Source organism: Dicentrarchus labrax, unplaced genomic scaffold (assembly GCF_905237075.1).
Source record: "Dicentrarchus labrax unplaced genomic scaffold, dlabrax2021, whole genome shotgun sequence".
Classification (NCBI taxonomy): domain Eukaryota; kingdom Metazoa; phylum Chordata; class Actinopteri; family Moronidae; genus Dicentrarchus; species Dicentrarchus labrax.
This window is the reverse complement of record NW_026136707.1, coordinates 14,549,162-14,576,567: the sequence shown is the minus strand read 5'-3', so window position 1 is coordinate 14,576,567 and position 27,406 is coordinate 14,549,162. Positions and strand designations below refer to the sequence as shown.

Below are 27,406 nucleotides of genomic sequence, written 5' to 3'. Positions count from 1 at the left end.
ATGACCGTGAATTAATTATATTCCATTGCTCCATTGATTTCTGCTTTTTCCTCTTCTTTGTCATCAGCTTGTTTTTATTGTATTCATTCATTGTTTTTGCCTGGCGCGGTTTTATTTATGGGGTTCACTTTGGGCTGCCTGTTTGTATGAAATGTGCTATATAAATAAAGTTGAGTTGAGCTTTTTCTGGTGACAATAAATATGCATACTGCCATCTGCTGTATTGCAATGTGTAGAGCTGTGGGGCCAGGGCACAAACGCATTGATGTAATACACTTTATCTGTACTGTAGTGTCTTTATAATCTGCCTTTACACTCCATTCCTTCTGTCAGATGGTAATTATGTTATGTAAATGTATTATTTGATTAATTAAGCCTTCTTTACCATACGTTGTCACTTTTATTACTGAACTGTCATTTCAGAGCCACCTTCTTTTTCCAGTTTATTGTCATGGAAGCGATTTTAAATAATCGTTTCCCTGCTCACCTTTCCCCCTAATATTATTGTTAACTGTCGAACAGAATTATATAAATCTTGTCGAAGAAATGTTTTGTTGAAACAGTTTTAGAGAATGAATTACTATGTATGTTATTACCTATGTATTATGATACATGCCTGGAAAGTAGTATGTATGCTCTTTAAGAATATTTTTTAAACAGCATATAAGACAGCCTTGTATACACCGAGACATAAATAAAGATGACCAGTGAGTTAGATATTATAATATAATAAAATAATACATTAGAATATATAATAATAAGAAGAATTAAGATTCATGTAACCAATAAAGTTGGACTCATATGTTTATAACTAAGGGCCAGTAACAGCCAGTGATGCAATATGTACAGCACAGACATTTCTGAATGGAGATTTGACGTACAATCACCACCAGAGGTCGACCCAATCTCCTCTCTGGAGCCTCACTAAAAAAAAACTCACTTTCCCTTGCAGCATTGCGGCTCCCCCCTCCCATCTCGCGCCTTCCCTCTTGTCTCTCTCTCTCCTCGAACTGCTAGCCGTCGGTGTGTGTTGTTGTTGAAGCAATGATGGCGGCAGCGGGATGCGGATCAGCAACCGCGGCTGCCGTAGGAGGCCAAGGTGGAACCGCTACGGCCAGAGGTCGTTTCCCCGGTCGGCCTTGGTCGTCACGCAGTCGTTTGCGCTCCGAGAAGCGATGGCAACTCGGACGGTCAGGCTTAGAAGCTGATGATGTGACTAACGGAGGGCCAAGGCCCGCAAACCTGGTCCTATCGTTAAACGAAGACCAGTCTCACTTGCGCTTACTTGGGATAGAGGCGAGCCACAAGATCCTTGGCCAGGCTGGATACAGCTCTAGTGGGAGTGAAGAGGTGAGGTCCCAAACCGACCCAGGAGTTAGTATCTTTATTTCATCTTCTCACATTTTGTCTGATCGTTAAATGTGCAAGAATGAGTGCTGTCCACAGCAGTGTGACTGGTTTAGTGTCATGGAGAAATGTCAACATCCCTTTCGCTAGGCTAATGTTAACGTTAGCTTCACGCTTGGTGAGCTAACGTTAACATGCTAACTAATGGTTAGCACAGTGCAGCTTTTCCTTGACATTTAATGAACAGTCGTAACACAAAATACCACTTCAAACAAAGCAGCAGAGCACTTCAACTCACACCAACAATGCTCACACAATCGCTATCTTGTGGGATAAAAAATATTAGCGGGTGAAAACACGAGTAGAAGATCTTTTTAAAAAGCCAGTGAAGTGTGTGCGCCGATTTGTAAACAGGGATCGTAATTATTTCATGTATGGCCCGCTCGTTATCGGGCCAGAGTAGCAGCTAGCTAATAGCGAACACAAAGAACGGGAAGGCTAGCGCCCCTGTATCCTGTACAGCGGCTAACTGTTAGCTAACACTTGTGTTTTCATACGCTGTCCAGATGCGGGTAGAGTTGTCTGCTTAACTAGTTTAAATAGGACAGCAGACGCGGATGTTGCAGGGCCTTACTCGTCTGCACAAGGTAACCGCGATATTAACACTCAGATAATTAAGTTTTATTTTGTAGCTAGGTAAGTTAGCCTTTGTGCAGACAGAAGTGAGCTTAAATGCTTTCGGCTAACTGCTAGCTTATGTTACCAAGCACGACATGTTTAAATGGTGGTGCAGAAGTGTGCCAAAGCCAGTTGCACCCTTGTTGTCTGAAAAAAAAAAAAAAAAAAGCTCTCTACTAGTACACATGCAGTCGTTAATGTCTGATCGCGATTCATAAGAGTGGGGCTGTTTATAGGCTTGTAGGTCACAGCTGTAAGCGTGAGTAGGATGTACAGTACTTGGAGGGAATCGTAATTGCAGACCCACCTGTCCCTGCAGTTGTTTGAAGGTAGTGTAGGTGTTCGTCCTTACTGCTCAAGTGTGATTCATACAAAGATTGCAGAGTTCTGGGCTTGCATGTCTTATGTACATGTAACAGCACCATGAAAAGTTCAGGAAGAGTTTCTCTCCCCCCCAAAAAAAAACCCAGCTAGGTGCATATTAGGTTATTACTAATGCAGGCTCTATTAATATTTAATGAATTCCAACTCGGATGAGATGAATGAAAAGATTTGGTTTGAATGTGGAGAAAATGAAAACAGTTGTCCATTGTCTGTGATTGATAGTATTGCTTTAAAGTTTTAAGTAAATAACCTTTTTTTTTTTTTTTTTATTTGACATAGCTGTACATAAGCTAAGTTAAACATACATTGTAACGTTAGGTGTATTGATAAAAACATCAATATGATGAACATGAATCATTCAGAGAAATGTTCAGTGTTGCTTCATCTACCTAGTCTTTGCAGGGGATGTAATTAACAGCAAACTCTGAAATTCAAAATAAATGCTATAAACTTACCATTTTAGTCATTGTTTTTGCTGATAGTTCGGCAGCCTCCAGCAGAGTAGTGTTATTGTCTGTCGTTTCAGGTGTTCATTTGCGTGTTTTTATTTTTTCAAGGGAGATGACTTCAGAGGATTTGAAGCTGAGAGAAAAAGCTCCAAAGGACCTGTATGGTCCAGACAAAACCCTTCCAAAGGTAAAGGCAAATTATTACGGTTCCACATATTTATGTTCATACGCTAAAGTTTCAATTAAGCATGTCCAAAATAAAAAAGGGTTGTTTTCTATCCCAGTTTTGTATTCAGTGGAGGGGCCATGGGTTTTGTAATATTTCATATTTTTTGTTTTGTAGGTGAAGCTGTCAACACAAAATCTAAAAGACAAAGTGAGAAGTTACCGCTTAAAACGCCAGCAGTGGAGGCAGCTATTACCCAACCTGATCCTGTGAAAGATGTAAAATCTTCGGAGGAAATACACGGCTTATCTCCTGAAGCAGAGCCCGCAAAGGACTGCAGGAAAGGTTCGAAAGGAAAAAACACTATGGATCGACAGTCCACTAAAAGCGGAGCCTCATCAGCAGCACCAAGGATTACTATAAAGTTGGTGGCCAAAAAGAAAATGAAAACCGTAAAGGAGCCTAATAGAAAATCTGTGAAGAAGTTGAAGATAAAAGGAATTCAGGATCCGCCTAAAGCCAAGGACATTCAGGGCGACCAGATTTCAAGTGCTCATGTCAAATTAAAAGCTGAACCACATGAGGATAAACATGGCACAGAAGATAAGGGAGGGGGGACAGTACCTGCAAGAAGGCGTGGGAGATCTGCTTCAAAGACAGAGCCAGTCTGCCAGACTAGCGCCAAAGTTGTGGTTGGAGACCAAAAATTAAAAGAGAGAAAATCGGCCGACCAATTTGACACTGTTGAGGAGACTGGGACTGTAGAGCCAAAAACAAATGCAAAGAAATTAAAGCATAAGGAAATTGTGACAGAGCAAAGTTCTGAAGTTAATCAACTCACGGTTCGCAGGAGCAACAGAGTCTCTAACCCACTCTCCAAAAAAGTCTCAGACAGTGCAGCTGAACCAGAAAGTCTGAGTAAAAGTGATGCCGTTCTGGCAGAGTCACAGCCTGAAGCTTCTCAAACAGTGGAGGCCAAGCCGTCAGCGAGAAGTGACAGACGGAGACAAAGCAAGAGGCTGAATAAGGATGTTACGATTCCGGAAAACCATGGTCGATCATCCACAGAGACTGATAATTTAGCTGTACAATCCAGTGACAGCTTGCCTTTGAAAAACGAGGGAACGAGGGTCCCAAGTTTAAAGTTTAAAAAGATAAGAAACCCAAAATATGATGCACAGAACGCCAGTGGGAAGAACTCCACTCGAAAGAAGAAACTGAGAAAATTTGTCTGGACTTTAACATTAGAGAAAGGAGGAAGTCAGACTCAGGTTGCAGAAACCACTGTGAAAGTAACAGAGAAGACTGTGAGCGAAGAGGATCAGTCGACTTTATGTGACGCCAGTGTCAACAAGAGTTTAAAGGGGGCGGATAAAAAATCGGAACTGGATAACTCGGCCCCCGAAGAGAGTAAAAGCTTGGACAATAATGAGAAGGCTTCCGAAAACAAGGCTGATTTGTCGTTTGAGGAAAAGTCCACTTTACAGGTAGAAGTTGAAGTGGAACACGTAAATGAAACACCTCCTCAAGAAATGACGAAAACAGATTGTGGGAAAGTTCCCCCTCTTCAGATCAAAAAGGTCTCCTCTCCTGGCAAACATAAAAGCTCAAAGCCATCCTTTTTAATTCAGCAAGTTAGTCCCGTGTCTGAGAAGAAAGACGATGTTCTTAAAGATCTGTGTGAAATTAATGAGGATATACCATCATGTCTGGATACTGAAGTCACACCAACTAGGAGACTGAGGAGGAGGACATCAAGCTTTGATTCGCCACAAACAAAGTCTGTCAGTCATACGCCAGTGACCACCCAGAAACGAAGGCTAAGAACAAGTCCACGGGATGAAGATAGTTCGCAGGTGCACGTTGAAGATTGTTCTCAGGCTCCAGCTGAAGATTCCAGCTCACATGGTCTTCCTAAAAACTCCTGTCAGGTTTTGGCCGAGGACCACTCTCAAGTGGCCAGTGTAAACTCCTCTGAAATTCCTGATAAGGCTTCCTCAAAGATTGCTGATGATCTCTCACAGGTGCCAGGTGAAGTTTCTCCAGGGAAGGTGGTGCATGAGATAGAACCACAGACGAAAGAGGCAAAACCATTGCCTGTGCCTTCAAAGCCTAAAAGATGTAGAAATAATAAATTAGGGAAAAAGAGGTCTGTTCAAAGGAAGAAGGCTGTTGTCTCCCATGAAACTGCTGTCAACACCGAGTTGGCAGCAGTTGAAGCTACTATCACAGAGTGTGTGCTAAAGGAAGATACTCAGCCTTTAGAAACAGAGGTAACTGAGTCAGAAGCAAAAGATAGCGCCCAGCCTGAAGCAAAACAGGACACTGTGTCAGTGGAAGAAGAGCAGATACAGCCACCAGTAAAAGAAGAAACAGACATTCACTTGATAGATAGCCAACAATCTTTAGTGTCAGAAGGTCAAGCAAATGATCCAAAAACACCATGTCTACAAAGGAAGTCTCTCAAAAAAATAAAAAAGAGGCGGAAAAGTTTAATAGGGCAGCGTCAGAAACACAGACACAGGAGCAGAGATGGGAAGTTTGCTCCACTTAAATCATCAGAAAATAGTCCACAAATTGTTGAGGGGGATAGTGACATCGCCACCCCATTGGCAGCTACCACACTGGTCCCAAGCGCTAAACTTATTGGCATACATAAAAAGTACAAAAAGAGACAGGCGGGTCTTCAATTGTTTGGGTCAAAAAGGCCAAAGCCACAAGCTAAAATAATTTCTAAGCTGATAGAAATAGGGCTCGACAAAGGGAGTTTGAAGCAGGAAGAAACCGACACATTAGTTGATGGGAGACAAGCAGATGTTGTGGACGTCCAGCCTGGTAAATCAAAGTTTGTAAAAAACATCAAGCACTTCATTATGCCTGTTGTAAGTGCCAGATCCTCGCGAGTGATCAAGACCCCGCAAAGGTTTATGGACGATGCTGGAATGTCAGTGTTGCCTCGAAGAAACTCTCCAAAGAAGGGCTTACAACTGGGCTTGCAAATGCGCCCGGGAAAGAGGCGAGATGATGGGACGGGCAGAGCAATATCCCCTATCCTGCCAGTGGACGAGGAGGACATATTGAGTGCAGCTCAACTGGACGTTGATCTTTTTTCAGCTCAGGACCTAGATGACAACATTGATCTCTCCGACAGCCTGTTTTCTGAGAGAAAAAGTGGCAAAATTGAAAAGAAGAGGTCTCTTCTAAAGAACTCTAGTTTCAAGTGGCATGTGCCAGAAGAGTCTAGTGAGGAGGTGTATACACTGGACAAAGCTCCGGAGAGCAAATGTGAGGATCTGTTTTTATCTACAGCAGTTGATAAGCCGACAGAACTGTCTATCGACCTACTGGATGCTCAGAAAAAGAAAAGTTCCCCGAAGTTCAACAAACAAACAGCTCACCTCAAGATTTATCAAAGGCTAAAGAAGGCACACACAGCACTTCCCAAAAGCAAAAACACAACAGAGATGGATAGTATGAGCAAACCTCCTCAGCCTCCCGTTGATTTAGCAGAAGGACTTGATGATGAGGCCATGAGCATTAGCCTCAGGCAGCGGAATACAAACGCCCAGAAGGACAAGTCCAAGCTCAAGATAGAAGACCTTGATTCTCCTGGAGTGGTGAGAAAAGTTTCTGTGTGCGTTAGGACTATGAACTCCAAGTCCCTTGCATTTCAGCACAGCAAAGAGGAGGATTTAGCAGCAAAAGACACTGCCCAACTTCACTCAGGTAAGCAAAATAATAAAAAATCATCAGAATATTGAACCCTAAGCATTCAACATTTGCTTTAATTGGTATATCTTACCTTATATCCACAGGAGAGCTGCAGTCAGAACCGAACTCAGGCGTAGGTGAAGGCGAGTTTGGATCTGTGGAGAAGGGACCTTCACAAAGAGCGCGCCTCACTGGTGCAAATAAAAGAATGTTCAATCTCCTCAGGAAAGCCAAGGTCCAGCTCATTAAGATTGACCAGCAGAAACAGCTCAAGTCATCTGGGGTAAGATCACACTGACTACGTGCACATGTCCTCATGTCATTTTAGACATACATTCTATGTTTTAGGAGCTGCCATAGATGAGAAAAGCCTGATATAAACACACAATTGTTATTTTTTTTCAAGAGTTTTTGGAGGATTGTATTGATGCCTTGTTTTTTTCTTAACCCTGTAGCTGTTATGTGGCCCGACTGGCGCCAGGTCTCGGGATGTGACCTCTAAGAGACAAAGGAGGAAGCAGAGGGTTCAGCTTGATGCTGATGTTCCAGTCAAGACAGAGCCACCTCAAGGACAAGTAAGTGTACAAATCAATAGACCTGAGGTGGAAATCGATCCAACTAAAAATCTTGTTTTCTGTCTCTGGTTTTGCCAATGTTATTGTTGTTTATTTAACCTCCTGCTATAATCTAAAAAGAAAACTCAGTACTGCACTGAAATTTATGACCAGTGTTTCAGATTAGATTTACTTGGGCGGCCCGCCCTGTTTATTAACGGCCAGGGATTTATTGTAGTATTTTGCAGAGAAACGGAAAGAGTAACCACTGTGTGTGTGTGTGTGTGTGTGTGTGTGTGTGTGTGTGTGTGTGTGTGTGTGTGTGTGTGTGTGTGTGTGTGTGTGTGTGTGTGTGTGTGTGTGTGTGTGAGAGACACAGAGGGGAAAAATGAGGAGGAGAAGCAAGTGCACAAAGTATTTTGTGAGTTAATAAAACACCAAAATAAGGTGGAGAATTAAGTAGTGAAATAAGAAATGACCTGACAGTTGTCGACTCATGATATAGTAATGAATGCATTTTAATACTTAATGTGAAATGTTGTTAAGAATAGTAAATAATAATAAATAAGGCTCCACTATAAACTTTAAATAGACCCAGTGATCTGTAGCCGATACTGCTTCTAGTGATCTGTGATCAGCCTCAAATACCCTGATAGTAGCACCCTTAAATTCCAGCCTCTGTACCTCAGCGCCTCTATCCTGATCGGATTTTTTAATTTTAATTTTTTCTAGCCGCAGCTCATCTCCCCACTGTGCCAGGAGTTCCGTAGAGCAGGAGGTCCACGTATCAAGCATGTGTGTCGTGCTGCATCTGTGGTGCTGGGGCAGCCTCGAGCCTTGGTTCCAGATGACATTCCCAGGCTCAGTGCCTTGCCTCTTCATGAAAGAACTGGCATTTCCCCTTCAGACGTCGCTAAAGGTAGGTGTAAACTGATTGGCAGACTTATCTGGATTTGCTTTCTTTAGACACTTCTTTCACGACTTGAATGTGATAACTTGATGGCAGCAGCAGTCGAAGTGGTGTTGGTACTACTGTCAGTTTTTCAATCAGGGCAGAGGATGGAGTAGAGGAGAAATGTGATTATTGTTTTGAATTGCACAATAATTGCCAAATAAATTGAGCTCTATTTCAGAAGTCTTTACAATTGAATTTATTTCAAATGGCCAAACGCTCAAATTTGCAATTGGCTTATTGCTAAAAACCTTCTTTTTATAAATCCTACTATTCCAGTGATTTGATGTGCCATTGGCTATTGTGATGCTTTTTCATTGTGTATACTTATAAGAACATTTTTAATAATAATAATAATAATAATACATTTTATTTATAAGCGCTTTTCTAAATACTCAGACACTTTACATTAAACGTAAAAGCAGCAAAACAACATAAAATAGTAAAATGCTAAAAACACATCAGACTAAGCTAAACATTAAAAGCAAATAAAAAAAAAAAAGAGTGTGGGTCAATGTCCAAACCAAAATGAGGGCCACCAAAATATCTGCTACAGCAACCACATCCTGAAAGGTGTATAATGAACTACATAACGTTTTGTTTCAGATGTTGGGTCTCCCTCTGAGTCAGACAGTCCCGGGCTGTCAGATCCAAAGGTCACCAAGGCCAAGAAGCCGTCAAATTTTGTGAAACGGAAAGGACTCGGGCCATTTGGTTATCGCTCTCGAAGGTGTGGCGTATGCAAAGGCTGCAACCACGAGGACGATTGCGGCAAGTGCATGAACTGCCTTGACAAACCCAAGTTTGGTGGTCCCAATACCAAACGGCAGTGTTGCGTGTAAGTTGACCTATACATAACTCTGAATTGTTGTGGAGCTCATCACAGTGTATGTGTAAATAATTAAGAGTCTGTTTTTTTGTGTGTTTTTATTTTAAGGTATAAGAGATGTGATCAAATTGAAGAGAGAAAAGCACGCAGACTAAGTGGAAGAACAGCCCCCAAAGGTATTTTTTCCACTTGAGCATGCAAGCTCCATGCTGCTGTAATACTTACATAACATTAGGCAAGTCAGTCACACGCAGCCTCTTCTGTTTTTTAAGGTTCCTCCAAGCGACGGCGATCCTCTCTCAGTGGGGGGCATTCAAGTAACGACGAAGGGAATGAGGCTGCTGCGGACTCGCCATCTGGTCTCCCGGGTGACAGCCACAGTCCATCAGTAAGGAAGCAGCCAAAGCGTGTTGTGAAACCCCGCGTCTACTTTGACCTGGTGGACTACGACTCCGATCTGGATGACAAAGCTGTGCAAAGCTCTGCCTCGCCAGCCAGGAGAAGGGGCGCTGGACCCCGTTTCAGTCAAGGTAAATTAACACTGAAGAGAAGAGATGGATTCTTCATTCATGATGTAGTTGATTATTTTTAACACAGCACAGCTAATAAGTATCAGCTTACATATAACGTGGAGCTGTAGTCTTTGTAAACACATTTCATTTAACTCATGCCTTGTAACGTGCCACTTAATATTACACATTGTTTTTTCTTGTCCTCTAAAGACTTTGTGTCACTGGATGGATTCCTTGGAGACATTTCAGATGAAGAAGTCAGGCATCGAAAGTCCAGCTCCCATCGTGTGCCATCTGGCCGACGTAAAGCTGAAAAGGTGGGGAATGTTTCCTATCAGTACCAACGCCCTGACTGGCCAACACTACATGTATTTTGTGCTGTGTTGCACAATAAGTGTCAAAGCAAAATTTTCAAAAAGCTCTGCTGTCTAGCACTGGCACACTGTGTTGATTGATCTCAATTATTAACATATTGTCATAGTCATATGACACCTACCTGCCAATTCTGTCTATGAAAACATGCCAAATACAGTGTTGTTTGTATACTGCCAGCTTTAGGCATGAGAAACCTCATCATTCCGGGCTGTTCCTTTTTGCAAATTCAGGACGTGCTGTATATTTCTCCTGTTTAATTTTTCAAAAATGCCCTGCTGGTAGCAAGTAGTTCTAGTTCTTGTTCAGCCACTCCTAAACTGAGGTGTATAATACTGTGATGTCTCGAACACAATTTCAATCTAACGTGGTCTTTATTGCAACTCAGATATATTGACTGTATGCTCTGCCACATCCATTTCCACATGAAACATGAACCAGACTTAAGCTTCATGTATGGTGCTGCGTCATTGGTTATCATGTACTGCTTATGTTTCTGATGCTGGCAGGGATTTTTGTGATAACATTAAGGAAGCTGAAGAACGACTCTACTAACACACATCTAGCAAAGCAGTTTCCACTGCAAACCCTCTGATAGCCGTGATCAAAATAATATGGATGAACATGAATACGACAATTGCACGGCCCACACTGGAATATCTTTCTTGAGAACGTCCAGTGTGGCACAATTAACAACTAAACAGGGTGACATTTGAGGGAATGACTGTTGTTAGCAGCTTTGACAAAAGTCCTGATATAGTGGCTCCACCATTCATGTTCTTTATTGCATTCTGTGGACATGTCATGTGTACATGGGCTATCCATGATGCCTCTGAGATTGTTAAAAGCAAGTTAATTAGTGCTTTAAGTGTGTCCATTACCGTCAACATTCATGTCATGATTGTCTCTCAGGGTCCTATGGAGCAGACCCCTCCCAGTGTGCTGGCTGCCCTGGCCCATGGGTTTGAGCAGAGAGAGGTTGAGTGTTCTAAACCTACTCACAAAATCAGGGTTGACTTCAAGGTAGGTCACATGTACAGTTCATCACATATATTGTAATATAAACGCACTTCTTACATGATTATGTTCAGTGGTTACAACAGTCAATGAATTTGTGTTTGCTGTCACCCATTCTAAAAATAAGATATGTGACGAAAGATTGATTGGGGTGACACATTTTAACATATTTGTGTGTGTGTGTGTGTATGTATGTATATATATATATATATATATGCATTCCACAGAGTGTATTAATATCAGAGTACTATAACAGCAAGTTGCATATGTAGTAAATAAAGCCATTGGAATTCATTGGTGTCTCTTGTTGTCCACTAGAGGTCAGTGTTTATTTATTCATTCCAAAATGAATATACTGCATGCATATGCTATATATACTTCACATATACTTCATAAGAAATGTGATTAAGTGACGCGCTTTAACATCAGAACAAAATTTTAAAAAGTATAGAAATAATATATAAAAAATGTACAGTTGAGCTACTTCCAACTGAAACAACATCATGATGTAAAAGATTATATTTAAATCTGTTTTTTTTTTCCCCCCCAAATGATATTCATCAGCAGACATGGTGTTATGCTGGTAACTGCTGGACTGAGCAGTCTTTTCTCAGCTGTTAATAGTGTTGTGTGTCTTGTTTTCAGGAGGACTGTACTTCTGAGAATGTCTGGAATATGGGTGGTTTAAGTATATTGACCTCTGCACCGCTCATGCCACCCTATGTCTGCTTCCTTTGTGCCAGTAAAGGGCAACATGAGGTAACTACTTACTGCTTTACTCTATTTTAATAGGAATAGTATATAATGTTTTCCCTTCTTACCATTTTAGATTTGTGTAGCAATGACAAGGTTCTTACAGTTGTGTTGTAGTAAAACAGAACACCAAATGATGCAGAAGAAGAAAAGCATGAATGTAATCATATCAGGAGGTTTATATCATTTGAGTTTTCTTTGTGTGAATTTCTTTTTGCAGATGCTGTATTGCCAAGTATGCTGTGAGCCCTTTCACCAGTTTTGCCTTGAACCAGCGGAGCGCCCCTCTGAGGAGAACAAGGAAAACTGGTGCTGTCGTCGCTGCAAGTTTTGCCATGTGTGTGGCAGGAAAAGCAAGCACTCACAGGTATATCATTTTAAGCCAAGTATATGAAACAGAAATGTCATATTTCAATCACATTTTCGACCATTTGAGGTGTGACTGGTGCTCTGTTAATTACGTCATCTCATTGTACTCTCTCCTTCTGGAAAGGTGACTGGAGAAATAGTACTCCAAGCTGTTTGCCTTGATGTACTCAACTTCTAGTATTTGGATAATAGATTTGGATGGACATGTCACAACAAATACAATGCAAATTAGGTGCATTTCCATCAGATGGGTTGAGGCAAATAAACTTCTTCCTGAGCACAAGGTTTTAATGTCAGGGAAAAGTGGAAAAAAGAGGTTGTCTATATGAGCGTATATGAGACTATATTTCTTGCTTTCCGAAGCTATATGATGACAAGAGAGATGCCAATAATGGCTTTCTTGATTTAAAGCATAGTCTCCCCTCCAGGTCTAGCAGAGTCATACCGGACGTCCTCCTGACAACCCTTTGCTACGTAATGTCAGCATGTTTAAACCCAGAATTGTTGTGCAATGTAATCTGCTGATCTGTAATGTAATATCCGCTCACTACTCATTCATTTCTCATTTATTTTTTACTTGACCAAAGCTTTTTTCCGTCACTTGGATGGATGGCTTTTGAACATAACAGTAAGCATCATTCAAAAATGATCTTGAACTACTTTTTTGTTAAACATAAAAGTTTTAAGACAAGCTATTTCAAATCTATCTAATCATCTATGTGCAGCAGAAACAGTGTTTCACAACACACTCATATGCACACTATTTAAGGATTAATTGACATTCGTTTTGCTATTGACCACATCATTTAGATGACTAGCCATTGAAATTGACAACATGGATTTAAGCCTAGTTCCAAAACAACACAACAGCACCACTATAGGGGTGCTCAGATAGCTCACCTGGTAGAGCTGATGCCCCATGTACTAAGGCTGAGTCCTTGCTCCAGCGAACTAGGGTTCGAATCCCACCTGTGGCCCTTTGCTATTTTTCCGTATTAATGTAATTCAGTCACTAAGAATTAAACCTTTAATGTCTCCCTCAGCCATTGATGGAGTGTGAACGATGCCAGAACTGTTATCACACTTCCTGTCTGGGACCCAACTATCCAAAACAAAACAAAAAGAGGAAAGCTTGGGTAAGTTCCCGTTCCTTAAAAAGAACAAGTCATGTGTGTTTGCAAAAGTTTCCGAGGTTGGAATACATTGACTGCTGGTGCTAATATAATGTTTTTTGTGCAGGTGTGTATGACATGCATCAGGTGTAAAAGTTGTGGTGTAACACCAGGGAAGAGTTGGGATACTGACTGGAACCACGACAAAGGACTTTGTCCAGACTGTTCAAAACTCTATGAACTGGGTGAGCATTAAACCTTCACTACATTTGGAAATCTGTCGGCTCCTTTGCTACTGATCTATGTTGAGTCTAATCCCTTCTGAATGCATCTTTCTCTCATAAGGTAACTACTGTCCAATCTGCTTCAAGTGCTATGAGGACAATGACTATGACAGTCAGATGATGCAGTGTGGCACCTGCAACCACTGGGTACATGCCAAGTGTGAGGATCTAACAGGTGATTTTTATTCTTTATCTTTTTTGAAGAGTAGAAAGTGATGGCATCAAAGCTTTTGTGCTCATTAACACTGGTGAAGCCATATCAAATGAAATTACCGTATGAAGGTTTTTGTTCTCAGGTGTTTTGACATTTATTTGCGTCACTTGAAACGGAGCAGGGAGGGCAAAAAAGCTCAAATCTACTTATTACCCAGTACTTGCTGATCATGCATACAAAGTCCTGCTTCACACACATGCAGAAGGTGCACATGATCTAGTGTAAACATTTTCTATTGTGGGTTCCTTTTTTTAAGTATGTGCACAGATTTTGGTTAGAATTTCAATGCTTAATTCCTGTAAAATTGTTTCAGATGAGCTGTATGAGATCCTGTCCAGCTTGCCTGAGAGTGTAGTGTATTCATGTCGGCCGTGCAGTGTGACCCAACCGAGTGCCTGGAGAGAGCTGCTCTACATTGAGCTCAGGGCTGGCGTGGAAAAAGTGCTGGCTTGCTTGCTTTCCTCAACCCTCACCCAGCACCTTGTTACCTGCTCACAGGTAGACCTCTTACTCATTTTCTTTTTTATGAATTAAATGTACCATGTGACAAATAAGACACTTGATGTGTTTATGTTAGTACTAGCAAAAACTTAATTTTAATTAAATGCAATCACTAGATTGTGTTGCTTTTCCCTGGGGTATATCTATCTTTATTAGCACTGATCTGTAGTCCTGAAGCTGAATGAAATATAGTGTCTCATATATGCTTTGGTTTCTGCTTCAGTGTGAGAAGTTGGTTGATCCTGACAGTGGGATAGAAGGACAGCCAGCCTGTGACCTCCGAGCTGTAGGCAAGAAGTTTGACAAAGGCCTTTATACCACGTTGGTGAGTACACAACTTCTTATTCAATGTCTTGACCATTGTTTGACCATCATGGTGCGTCTATTTTGGAAAAGAATGTCTGTCTTAATTTTATGGGGCTTAATGGAGATTAACTTCTAAATTCCAAGAAGGATTGAGAGATAATTTAAAGGCAAGAAAACAAAAAATAAAACTCGTAGCATAAATTACACGTATTGATTTTCAAAAGGAATAGTCTATGCATTGGCACTATTTCCTCCTCCCACTGTAACATATGGTATTGTGGGGTGGTCGTCACATGCTGTATGTTAAGAATGCTAATATATGCAACCTAATGGATTTTTAAAAAAAAACGTTTTTTATAGAAAATGTTCCATGAAGATGTGGTTCAGGTGGTGCGAAAGAGGCTTGAACAAGAGGAGGATCTTCCTGAGGAGCAGAGACCCACTGCCCTAGCACGCTCTTACTACTTAAAGGTGCTGTATGACCAAAAAAGTAATGCAGAGATTATTGAGAATTGTATGTAAACATGTTTTTTTCTTTTTGTTTTTCGTTTTACTAATGGGAGTGAAGTAACTGCAGAGTGAAGTTATATAATAGTTTTAGAAAATGCAGGTGAGTTAACATTTGTAATTGACTGATATGATTTTTCTCTTTAGCTCCTCGAGGAGGTATTTAATTGGTTCAACAGCCAAGATCCAAAGGTGTGGAACCCTTGTACCAAAGACTTGCCCATGTGAGTAATGGTTTCCATTGACTGGCATAGAAGTGGATATTAATTTGAAAGTTACTCTTTGCGTTCATGGTTCATGTACTGAGCTCAAGGCTCTAGAACTATGTGGAGAGTCCTTCATCATAATTACGTATTTAGTTTACTGCATAACTAATGGTGTACATATATAAAAGTACAGTTCTGGTTTTCTTTGACATAAAAAGAAATATTTATTCACTTTTTAACTCTATGATTTTTTTTTTTTTAAAGGGGGATGTTGTCCCATGCTGTTCATCCTCCTACAACAGAGCATGTTTACGCCCAGTGGCAGGAGAGGGAGGAGCTCTCGTCCATGGCTCCGCTGGGGCTCTTGCAGGAGGACAATGGACAAAGCTTAGATGTAAAGGAAGAAGAGGCAGTCTGTCCGATGTCTGGGGAGCCAACAAGCCGGAACCACTTCAAAACCAGCAGGGCTGTCAGGCTCAAATTCAAAGGTAATGCTGTCAATTCAGATAACAAAATTGGCAACTTGTATTATTTTTGTTTATCTTCTGCAGAGTTAGGCCTTTAAATCAACATTTTTCTACATTTATGTAGGGAAAAGGGGCCGGCTTTCAAAGGCTGATTTAGACACTGGATGGTCTAAAGATGATGAGAGACAGTGCTCTTTGTGCCAAAAATATGGAGATCTCAAACCTAATGTAAGTAACATGACAATTAACAACAGTTCATTGTACACTGTAAATACCCAACTTAGAGAGCAAACTGCTTGTAAATACTCTATACACAGAGTATTGATTTGTTACTGAATGTCTTTGTGTTCTTGTTCCATAGGAAGCAGGCAGGTTGCTGTACTTGGGCCAGAATGAGTGGGCACATGTTAACTGCTGTCTGTGGTCAGCTGAGGTGTTTGAAGAGGAGAATGGCTCTCTACTGCATGTACACAGTGCTGTCACAAGGGGCCGCTTGATGGTTAGTTGTTAACCTACCCTATGAATTGCTTTACCCATTTAATAATGTGCATTCTTACACAATATTACAATGAATCTTGGTTTGATTGCTTGCAAACTAAATAGATTTTGATATTTGAAAGTGAAAGAAATCTGGTAATAGATCAGTCCGGTTCTACTTGTAAACAAATATACATTCTAAATTGATAGTTGTTATACCCTGACTCTTTACATGTCCATCTTTTACCCCCATCAATCCCAACCCCCTCTTAGCGGTGTGAACGGTGCAACCAAACGGGTGCCACAGTGGGCTGCTGCCTGACATCTTGTCAAAGCAACTATCACTTCATGTGTGCCCGCTCCCGTCACTGTGTGTTCCAGGATGATAAGAAGGTCTACTGCTACAAACACCGACATCTCATCAGTGGCAGGGTAAATTCTCCTCTCCTCACCGTATCATTTCAAAGGTTTGGAATTTGATTCTGTGTTTTATTATCACTTACATTCCTTTTGTTGTCTAGATGATAACTGGTCAAGAATTTGAAGTAAACCGCAGAGTGTATGTGGATTTTGAGGGCATCAGCCTTCGCAGAAAATTCCTGACTGGACTGGAACCAGAATTAATCAACGTGATGATTGGTAAGCACCTTTCTTTTAGCTGGTTTCATATTCACCCCCTGGCATTTACTAATATGAGCCTATGTGTAACTGATAATTGGTATCCACATTGTCACCACACAGGCTCCTTGCAGATAGACAGACTGGGTGTGCTGACGGAACTTTCAGCCTGCAAAGGAAAACTGTGTCCTGTGGGTTTTCAGTAAGTTGCATTTAATTTTTTTAAACTTAATTTTTATATAAATAATTGTATTATATTTGCAACATAGAATGAAAAGCACTTTTAGAACTTTTTGTTTTGTTTTGCTTTCCTAAGGTGTTCTCGTTGGTACTGGAGTACAGTTAATCCATTGCGCCGGTGCAAATACACATGTACAGTCCGGGAGGTTCGACCCGTTGTCCCTGAGAAGCCTGTTGAGGAGATGCCTGACCAAGGAGACAATCACACCATTGCTCACAGCCCCTGTCCACTACCTGGTGCGTGTTTTACAACTGACTTACTTAATGTACATCGATAGATAAAGACACTAACCGTTTCATAAACTGCATTTATGAATCATCAGAATCAGAAACACCTGAGACTGATGTAAGAGAACCCCAACCCCCAACAGAGGAAACCTTCGTCCCAGGACCTCCCCCCAAGACAGATCATGGTGCAAGGCCAAAGATTCCCACCTATCCTCAAACCCGGAGACCAGCTGGAGGAATGTCCCGACCTCTGCCATCCCCAGGTAAATATAATTTTTTTTTTTTTAATTCACTAATAAAAAATAGGCCAATCCAATGAAAAGCGCTCAAGTAGTGGACACATTCTTTTTTTAAGGGTCCGTACAAGGCGCTTGATGTGCTGAGATATCTTTGAAGAAATCCCCTTTGTTGAGAGTGCTTAAAAAGTCCTTACTCTAAAGTCTTATTTTTGACCAAAGCGTTGTCCATAAAGTCACTAGAATTAAATTGCTCCAAATAAGATATTGCTCAGCTTTTTCTTTTTTTGAAATTCTAACGCAACGCTCCTGCAACGCACACACCTACTCTGGTCTGTGTGTCTCTCTCACACACACCCTGGCTTGGCCTGCTTGTCTGTTTCTCTCTCTCTGTATTTGTCTCTTTTGATTTTCTTCTGCAGTAACTTTTATATAGTCACCCAAAAAGCAGAAGAAAAATATGAATCATGTTTTTTTTTCCTAGGACTAGGCCAGCTGAAACCCCACCACATATTAACCATAAGTGACCTGGAGGAGACTCGGCGGGTTCGACGCCACAGCCCACACTCACAGACAACAGGCCCTCGTGGTCACATCTCCCCCCCTCCTCTGGGCCCTCTGACTGGACCAATTACCCTCCGTGCTGGAAAATCTTCCCTTCCCACTTCCCCACAGTTCCCACTTGGTGCTACAGACAACCTGATAAATTCTCCATCATCCCGCCCAGTCGGAGGTAGAAGTGCTTCCTCAGTCCGATGCCCTGGAAATACAATGACCCATTGTACCTCAACTTTTTTTCCTCAGTCTAGCTGGCAGGACAGTGCGGGCAGCTTTCCCTCACCAAGTCTATCTTTCTCTTCATCCATACAACATCTACCCAGAAATCGCTTGTCATTTGACCTGAACCAGTCAGACTCGGTCGAGGTGCCGCACAATTTCTTAGCGTCACCAGAACCTGAAGATGTCTCTCCAGCAAATGGTACGTCACCACAGGGGGACTTAGACCAACAGAAGGGTGAAGAAGAATTTCCCTATAGTTCATTCCACAAGGACCCCAGCATGAGTCTCGGCCAAGAGATGAGGACAGAGTTGGAGATTGAAGAGACGCTCCTGAATGAAGGTGTGGCAATGAATTGTGGGGGGCAAATAGTGGTGGAAGGTGATGATCAGGAGGAATTTTGGGAAAGAGCCCCAGAGGTACACAAGAAGAAGACTCTTGTTGCCAACCTGCCACGGTCTGCAGCGTCAGCCAGGGATGATGTAGGCAACACCTCATCTGATGATGATATGGAGCACTATTTTGACTTCTCGCGGACAATAGTCAGCTGCCCTGGATCAAAAGATCATTCCAAGTCTCCGTCCTCCCCTTCCTCCCGGCCTATGGCTCAGCTGGATGGTGTAGATGACGGTACAGAGAGCGATGCAAGCATAGCGACCAACGACGATGTTCAGAAAGTTGAGGGTGCTAGTGGAGCTCAGATACAAGCCAAAAACCTAAATAATAAAAATGTTGCAGAATCGGAAACTACAAACGGTACGCAGGCTGTTCAGAGTCTATTCCCTGAAGCATCATCCAATGATAAGCACACAGATTCGTCTTCAGTCACCATTTCAGTTGCCAGCAAAAGACCTACAGATAGTTCACCTCATGCTCCACCTAAATCCAGTCAGTCAAATGAGGACAACATGGGATTTATTTCTCCACGTATTTCCAGAAACCCTCCACTCAAAGAGCAAAGCTCTGACACTCCTTTAATAAATCAGGAGACCATGCTTCATACTCCAGTTCATGATGCTCTGCCAAACTTACTCACAAAGGTGCCTGAGACCTCGTATTCAGAGGACTTATTCCAGGGTTCCAGTTTAGGATTTGCCTCTGGAACACCTCTTGTTCTTGAGAGATGTGATGCTAGTCCAAATTTAACTGAGATGGGTCCTTTGCTAGAAGGCACACCGCTTGAGACCCAACAATCGGAAGCTCGTAAACCCCTGAACATAAACCCTGGCAGCAGCCACTGTGTGTCATCAGCTGAGGGGTCTGCTGTATTAATGAACCACTTAACAGCTATTGCAATGGAACCGTCATCAGCAAATTCAGCAGATAACAGTCAGGGTGCCCTGTTGGATCTTCTTCAACCTTCCCCTTTAATGTCTACAGATGTACCAAACCCTTCTCAAGGCCTTGTAGACCCTCTGCAGATGTATTCCTGTATACCAGGTTTCAGTCAGCCTCCTCTAACAAGTATCACACTTCAGCCAGTAACATCCTCGCAAGAGTCAGCAACCTTCCCATCTATGGAGCCCATGTCTACTAAACTAACCACCCTCACTACTGTTAGTGACGTGGCGCAAACACTGCTAAATGTTACCCCTCAAAATGAGCCAGTGTTATCAGTTACATCGGGCGCTTGTCCCCCAGCAGGAACTTGTGGAACGGTCACTCTGCCTATCTACTCCACACAAGCGCAGCCATTGGGTTCTACAGCTGTCACCATCGTTTCTTCCTCTGCGTCAATATCGTCCCTTTCTGGACTGTCAACACTGTGTTCAGCTGCTCCAACAACAGTCCATACCACCTCAGCCCCCGTTATCTTAAATGGTTACAGCTCTTCGTCTGTGCAGAAGGAAGCTACATCTGGGCACACCATCTCGATCAACTTTTCTACACCCAGGCCAGCTTTAGAACCTCAACAGCCAGTGGTTCCCCAGGCTTTGCCCGGACATGCTATTCTAACTGTGAAGGAGGTGGGTGGTCCAAATGTGGATCCTACACCACATGTCCTGCTGGTGAACCGCCTTGGACAGATCTTTGTGAAGAACCCAGAAAGTAATACTTTTCAATTACCCACTCCCAACTCCCCCTCTTACAACTGTGTCACTCAGATTGCCAGCCTTTTGCAAAGCAATGCACTGTCAGCCACACTAGCAGCAGCTGGTAATATGACAGCTCCACCACCTGGGGCCAACATAGTAACAGCAGTTCCTCCGTCGGTTACACCTACAGTTCAGAATCCAACCACAATTACACAGCTGCTTACTCACAACAGCAACGGTGCAGTGGCATCAGTTAATGTGAAGAAGCCAAGAAAGAATACAAAAACATCAAAAGATGAACCTGTTCCAGAGTTGAAAAAAACAAAGAAAAAGAAAGAGTCTAGTGCATCCAGAAAATCCAAGTGCTCCAAAGCCCCAGGGCAGCCTGCTCCGTCAACTGAGAATCCTCCCATGACTCCGGCTGAAAGCGCTCAAGCAATTATCAATCAGGCAATGGCAAGTAACTACACTCCCAAGTGGAGTGGGCTTCGGACACTCAGCCCTTCCTCACTGGTATTGCCACCTGGCCTGTTAATTGAACCGGAACCTCCAGTGTTGCCTCACTCGCCATTACCAACACCAACACCAGCACCAGCTCCTGTGTCCCGCCCTCGTACCCACGTCCGCATGAAGAGAGTGTCTTCGCTTTCAGACCGTATTGTCACAAAGAAATCTAAAGTTGACTTCCTACAACCAGAGCCCATCAGTAAGGACGAGGAGCGCTGCAGACCTACCTTTCCAAGCATCTCCAGCAGGGCTTCGGGAGTCCGAATCAAGACCCCAACAGTGAAAGGAGTACTGAACCTGGACGAGTTAAAGGAGGAGCATATAAGCGATTCTGATAGCTCAGGGTAAGATTTTACTTGTCTTAAACAGGGTTGCAACTAGAGCTTGGCAATAAATCGATTCAATTGATAAACTCGAGTTTGAATTGTAAAATTTAAACTATGAATGTTACAATGCGGTAATGTACAGCTTCTGAACAGAATGTGTCGAATAATTAGTATCTCATATGAGAAGAAAGGGCCCCAGACATCTTACCAAAGATAAGATAATGTTTGTTTGTTAAGAAAAAAAAAAGGATTTAAATCATACACTGAGTGTGGTGTAAATGAAAAATCAGATTTTATTTTTAGGACATTGCCCAGCCCTACCTGAAACTAACAGTTTCTTTTATTATTGATTTAATTGATAGAGTAGCAGCAAATCCTCTCATTTGACAAGCAAACATATTATCAAAAGCTTTGAATCCACTAATAGACCAATTGATGAAATAGATCAGCTCAAATGCTGGATTTAATATACTGTAAGTAAGTGGAGCTTGCTATGGTTCATCTACAAATAATTTATTTTGCACCACTGACAAATTATGCTGTTTTTTTAATGGTATATTTTTTGATTTGCTTGGCAAGCACAGTGCTTTCATTGTTGGTTCTGAAAACATAATATTACACAGGTCTGTTTCACATTGAGTGCATTTGGTTAAAATGGAAAACATTAGTTTTGTGTTTAAAAAACACTTGTACTCTCTTATCTTCCTCAGATCCGAGCCTTGGGATTATATGTCTCGTGGCGAACAAGGCAAGCCAAATGCTTGGGAACCAGTGGGACACAGCACGCTGACTGACTGGAACAAATACTCTGGTATTCTTACATTTTGATTGCGTAACTTAATGATCTCTGTGAATTGCAAAATAATTCAGTTTAGCAACATTTGCGTCATATGGTATGAAGTAATTTAGCTAAACATGTTAATTCCTGAAAAGTGTGAAAGCCTGACTGTATAAATTGTGTTTTGCTAGGTGCTGCTGCTACCTCAGATGATGAAACACCACCGTCAGGGGAGGATGAGGAATGTCCAACCAACAGAGACCAGCCACACTTAAAATTTGAGATAACCAGTGATGATGGTTTCAGTGTAGAGGCAGACAGTATTGAGGGTAAGGCTAATACTGCATGTGAAATATTTCCCTCAAAAGCCTTCAAATTAAATTGTTCTTAAAATAATGTAATAAGTTTCTGGATATGGTTTTTATTCACTTTATAAAAACGAATGATCAAATCTCCCTTCAGTGGCTTGGAAAGCAGTGATTGACGGGGTGCAGGAGGCACGAGCAATTGCAAGGTTACGACCTCTGACCTTTCGGAGGATCACCGGTGCTTCTATGCTGGGTCTGGTCCATGATGCTGTGGTGTTCTTGCTGGAGCAACTTCAAGGAGCCCATCGCTGTCAGCGCCATAGCTTCCGTTTCTTTAAACAGTTCAGCCAGGAGGACGACCTTCCTGTCAATCCAAGTGGTTGTGCACGCTCCGAGCTGTACCTTAGGTATGTTGACTATCTATTGTCAAATTCTTTTTTTTTTTTTTTTTTCTAAATCTGGGTGAAAACAGAGTTGAAATCATTTTAAAAAGTGTGATGTTTTAACTTGTATTTTTATTTGACTTTTTGTATTTTACATTTTAATGAGTTGATTGTAGTATCCATAACCATCCAGACCTGATATTTCTTTCTCTCAACAGGAAGTCTACATTTGATATCTTTAACTTCCTGGCTTCTCAGCATAGACAGCTTCCTGACATTGGGCCGTACGATGATGAGGAAGATGAAGTTCTTTTGAAGTCTACAAGGTCAGGTTTCACAGAATTGTAGATTTTTCCTGGGTTAAAATGTTGTCTCAACACTTTCCAAAGCACTATTTCTTTCTGAAGTTTACAACTTACTTTTGACTTTCTTTTTCTGAGATTTGGTATTGACACTGGAATGGTGATTTTTTTCTGAATTATCCTCTGCTCTTCATTTAGACGGGCTACTAGTTTGGAGTTGCCCATGGCCATGCGCTTCAGACATCTGGAAAGGACATCCAAGGAGGCTGTAGGCGTGTACAGGTCAGAACAAAATGACATTTGCTAAGTCTATGCATGCTATTTTTTTTGTTGGGTTGTGTCATGAAGGACTGCCAAGGGACAAAAATGTTTGGTTTTAATATTTTTGGTGAAAATTAAATTATAAAGCAAGGAGTTGCAGTCAGAAATTTTAATGCAGTGCGTTCAAGTTTTTTGGCAGTCTGCAACTGCACTTGCTTCAAGAACTGATGAGTAACTTGGGTGTGTCCAATCAAATGATGTAATTAAGCTGTGGCTCTGGCTTTCACATTGCTCGAAAACAGCTGTTGCTCAGATAAGTTGGAGTAAGACTACAGCTGTTCTGTCTGGCTTTAATTAGACACAGTCGAGTCAAGTCAATATGAAAATCTTAGTATGTTAGTATACCAACATTTGCTATTCAGAAGTAAACACAAAGTACAGCCGAGGCTGATTATAAACCAGCGTATTGGATAAAATACGAAAAGATTTTTGACCACTATCAAACATTTTCTGTTAGACATGTTAGACGTATCTGTGTGCTAGCCCACTGTTTCAATACCATAATGAAATCTTTTATTTTTCACCTTATTTGCACGAATGATTCAAGTTACTGTATTTCAGCCCATATGGGAAATTTCACATCCAAAATCCCAAATTGCACCATACCAGACTCCACGCCGCCACAATTGACACATCATCATTTTGTGTGTCTGTTTCAGGTCTGCTATCCATGGGCGCGGCCTTTTCTGCAAGAGGAATATTGAAGCAGGGGAGATGGTTATTGAATATGCAGGCATCGTCATTCGCTCAGTGCTCACTGACAAAAGGGAGAAGTACTACGATGGCAAGGTTAGTTGGGTTACTGTTTCTTTGATCACTTTCACCCTAGGTCAGTTGTCTACAACAACCGTATCAATGAGTTTTATTTTTACCTTCGCAGGGCATTGGCTGTTACATGTTCCGCATTGATGACTTTGATGTGGTGGATGCAACCATGCACGGTAACGCCGCAAGATTCATCAACCACTCCTGTGAACCTAACTGCTACTCTCGAGTGATCAACGTGGAAGGCCGGAAGCATATCGTCATCTTTGCTCTTCGGAAGATCTACAGAGGGGAGGAGCTCACGTACGACTACAAGTTCCCCATTGAAGACGCCAGCAACAAACTCAACTGCAACTGTGGGGCCCGGCGATGTCGCCGTTTCCTTAACTGAGACATCCCTTGTATGTAAAGGAGAGGATCCTGTTTACTAGTAAGCCTTAAATTAAGGTGGCACTGGATTGGGCTTGGGGAGGCAGTGGGCAGTCCGCACAGCAAGGGAATTAGCCACTATGAGACAGGAATATTTGGTGGTTCAGAAGTGATACATGGACATTTTATCGATTGGAATAGTATAAGAAGAGGACGAAGAGGAGAACCTGCACAGAAAATGCATTAACCTTTTGAGAAGTTTCTTGCCTGATATCTGTTCACACGGTACTTCTGCCTGTGAAGAGTCCAGACAGCTGTTAATATTTTGGAGGAAGGGGTTTTGGTGTTCATAACAACAGAACATTTGAACCAGATGTGTAAAATGTTAGGGGTTCCTGCATCAGTGTGGACGACACCAACAATATTCCTTTGATACACACGTCAAGCCTTATCTGTTTGAATCATTGCTGAAAACCTATAGCTAGGCTTTGAGAGATTCCTTATATGTTTTATTCATTTCTGGGGGTGGGGGGGGGTGTAAGTCTGTCTATATACACTTGTAATCATGATTGCTCCATCCTCCAGTGATGGGAACATTATAGCCCCATCTGTGTAGTGGTGAAGTCAGTTCTTGAGCCATACATTCACCGAAACCTTCATTTTGTGTGTTTTATCTTACATTTAACACTTCTCACGTTGTTAATATTTCTTCTTTTTAGACTTTTTCTTTTTTTGTGAATAACAACAACCATGGTGCTAAGCTTTGAAAGGTCTTTAAAGTCTTTAGTTTGGACTAAGGTGTCCTGCAAATCAGGAATTGTTTAGCTGTTCATTCACCCTGCTGAGACCATTTATCTTAAATTTATGCACTCGAGCAGTACTCTTCTCATCATTTTAATAGAAAGTGTCTGCTAAGTTAGGTCTGCTGTTTTCTACCCACTCTCTTCCTGTGTTGAGTCTAAAATAGATTATTGCCATGCAACGGTTTCAGTCAGTAAAATTGTGTCATATTTATAAAGTATGTAGCAAACACTACCCAAGCCAAAAGTGAAGAGTTGTGGTGAATATCAGTTTTTTAAATATATATTTTATTACTCTCTTGGCAGATGCTCATTACCTATTGCAATAAGACTTTGCTGCCCTACAGTTGCACATAACTAACCATCAAACATACAAAATATCTCCATCTTTGTAAAAACCTGCTACAGTTTATCTCTTAATCAGGGAGAGCATCGGTATAAAGCATTGCCACTGAGTGTGTGTGTGTGTGTGTGTGTGTGTGTGTGTGTGTGTGTATTCAGCTCCTGCACCAGGCTTGAGACTTTCTAGATGTTGCTGTTGCAGAAAACGTTCAGCCTAAAATGGAGCTGAGAGAATGCAATCAGCACCTTAAAATAATGTTTAATGTTGTTCTTAGTCAATGTTCAGTGCTGTCATTGATGAGGCTAATCTGATTCACACACTGTTAAAATTGGTAGTTATATTTATTCGTGTTTTGATTCATAATTTTAAATGGTAAAAGGTTGTGCTTTGTACAAACGGTGGCGGTCTGGTGTATTAGGAGATCTCCACCATTTGTATTTTCTTTTCTCTTTTTTTCTTTCTTTTTTGTTTATGAATGATGTCCTTTGTTTCACTAATTTACTTGAATTTTCTTTTGGGGCAGTTGTGTCATGCATTTAAGCTGTTATGACAGAAATTGTTCTAAAGCAGGTATTTTTAAAGAATCATTTTTATTTTATTTTTTGTTATGGTAGATTACTGACGGTCTTAGAATCAGCCACAGGAGTAAAGTGAGCACTGTTTGCCTCCCCAAGCCCATGTTCATCTTTTTTTTTTCTTTTTTTTTCTCCCTTTATCTCTTCAGGCTTATTAGAGCAAATTTCCATTGTGTTTTGTCTTGATCTTAATCCCCTTTCCCTTCTTGCATGTCCAATCACTGGGATGGAGCCCAGATTAACTTGTGTCAATCACCTAGCTGACAACAAGAGCAGAGTCACTCCCAACTCCTTGCAAGGATTCTACCTCAGCTGTTTACACAGATGTTTGGGAATACTGATGCAAAAAGAGAGGATGATAATTTAAGTGTAGGTGGTTTTAATGTCCTGCAGAGCTTGTGTGTGTGTGTGTGTGTGTGTGTGTGTGTGTGTGTGTGTGTGTGTGTGTGTGTGTGTGTGTGTGTGTGTGTGTGTGTGTGTGTGTGTGTGTGTGTGTGTGTGTGTGTGTGTGTGTGTGTGTGTGTGTGTAATGAAGGATGCAAAGCACTTGTCAGAACCTTAAGTTATCATGACCATCTCTCCCAGAATCTGTTAAGAAAGCTGTATGTTATATATACACACATATATATATAAATATATATATATATATAAATAGTAGGGTTATTTTAAAGTAAGTGTAAAAGACATAAAAATGAGAAAATATGTGATCTTTAAATTTACGTCTTTGTTACCATGTACAAATAAACCTTGAGTTTGTAAATATTTGTATACATATTTCTAAACCTGTTTAATTTTTCTATGCACTTTTTTATTTATAATGTCATTTGCTTAATAAAGATGTTAAGATGTTTGAACAAATTCCATGTTTTATTATGGAAGATCAGAGTAGAGAAAAAAAGTGGTAATGTGAAGCAATAATCATTAACTGGAATGTTACACAATGCTTTTTTAAGAACAAAATTCACAGTTGTTGAATAATTAGTTGGATTCTGTAATGTTCATTAATGTAAAATGAGTGGTTAACATGATTTATGGAAGATTTAAATATAGAAGCTGTCTGGAATTCAAGAAAGTAACAAGTATGATCATGTGTATAGAAATGCAGGCACCTGAAGGCTCAAAAAGGCTTACAAATTATAATTATAATTAATAGATAAGTATCCTCCTATGCTTATGTAATGCAGCTTGTGAGTATCTCCTGTCTGATAATTGCCTATGTCTGAAATCACTCCATATTCACTATACAGTTCACTATATTTACCCCTTGTTCTGTTTTGGAATTTTTTTTACAGAAGTAAAATGCCAAGTTAGGTCTGCTGTTTTTCA

General features: G+C 41.2%; 1 protein-coding gene across 2 annotated transcripts; it reads left to right on the top strand.

Annotated features, from left to right (window-relative positions):
- The first annotated feature begins 1,029 nt into the window (after positions 1-1,029).
- On the top strand, positions 1,030-27,340 carry kmt2bb (lysine (K)-specific methyltransferase 2Bb). Of its 2 annotated transcripts, none has more exons than XM_051405487.1 (36): positions 1,030-1,350; positions 2,967-3,045; positions 3,202-6,750; positions 6,840-7,018; positions 7,191-7,310; positions 8,022-8,208; positions 8,848-9,079; positions 9,179-9,246; positions 9,343-9,600; positions 9,793-9,899; positions 10,867-10,977; positions 11,617-11,730; positions 11,945-12,091; positions 13,137-13,229; positions 13,333-13,450; positions 13,551-13,664; positions 14,017-14,201; positions 14,428-14,529; positions 14,871-14,981; positions 15,165-15,241; positions 15,488-15,711; positions 15,815-15,918; positions 16,052-16,189; positions 16,441-16,599; positions 16,689-16,806; positions 16,909-16,987; positions 17,102-17,262; positions 17,349-17,516; positions 17,974-21,154; positions 21,847-21,947; positions 22,106-22,243; positions 22,377-22,629; positions 22,824-22,931; positions 23,106-23,189; positions 23,888-24,017; positions 24,109-27,340. In XM_051405487.1, the coding sequence occupies exons 1-36, from the start codon at positions 1,045-1,047 to the stop codon at positions 24,382-24,384; spliced, it is 11,679 nt and encodes a 3,892-aa protein (XP_051261447.1). In that variant the 5' UTR covers positions 1,030-1,044; the 3' UTR covers positions 24,385-27,340. The 2 variants fall into 2 exon arrangements, with proteins under 2 accessions (XP_051261447.1, XP_051261446.1); XM_051405486.1 differs by having other exon boundaries at positions 1,030-1,374.
- The last annotated feature ends 66 nt before the right edge of the window (positions 27,341-27,406 follow it).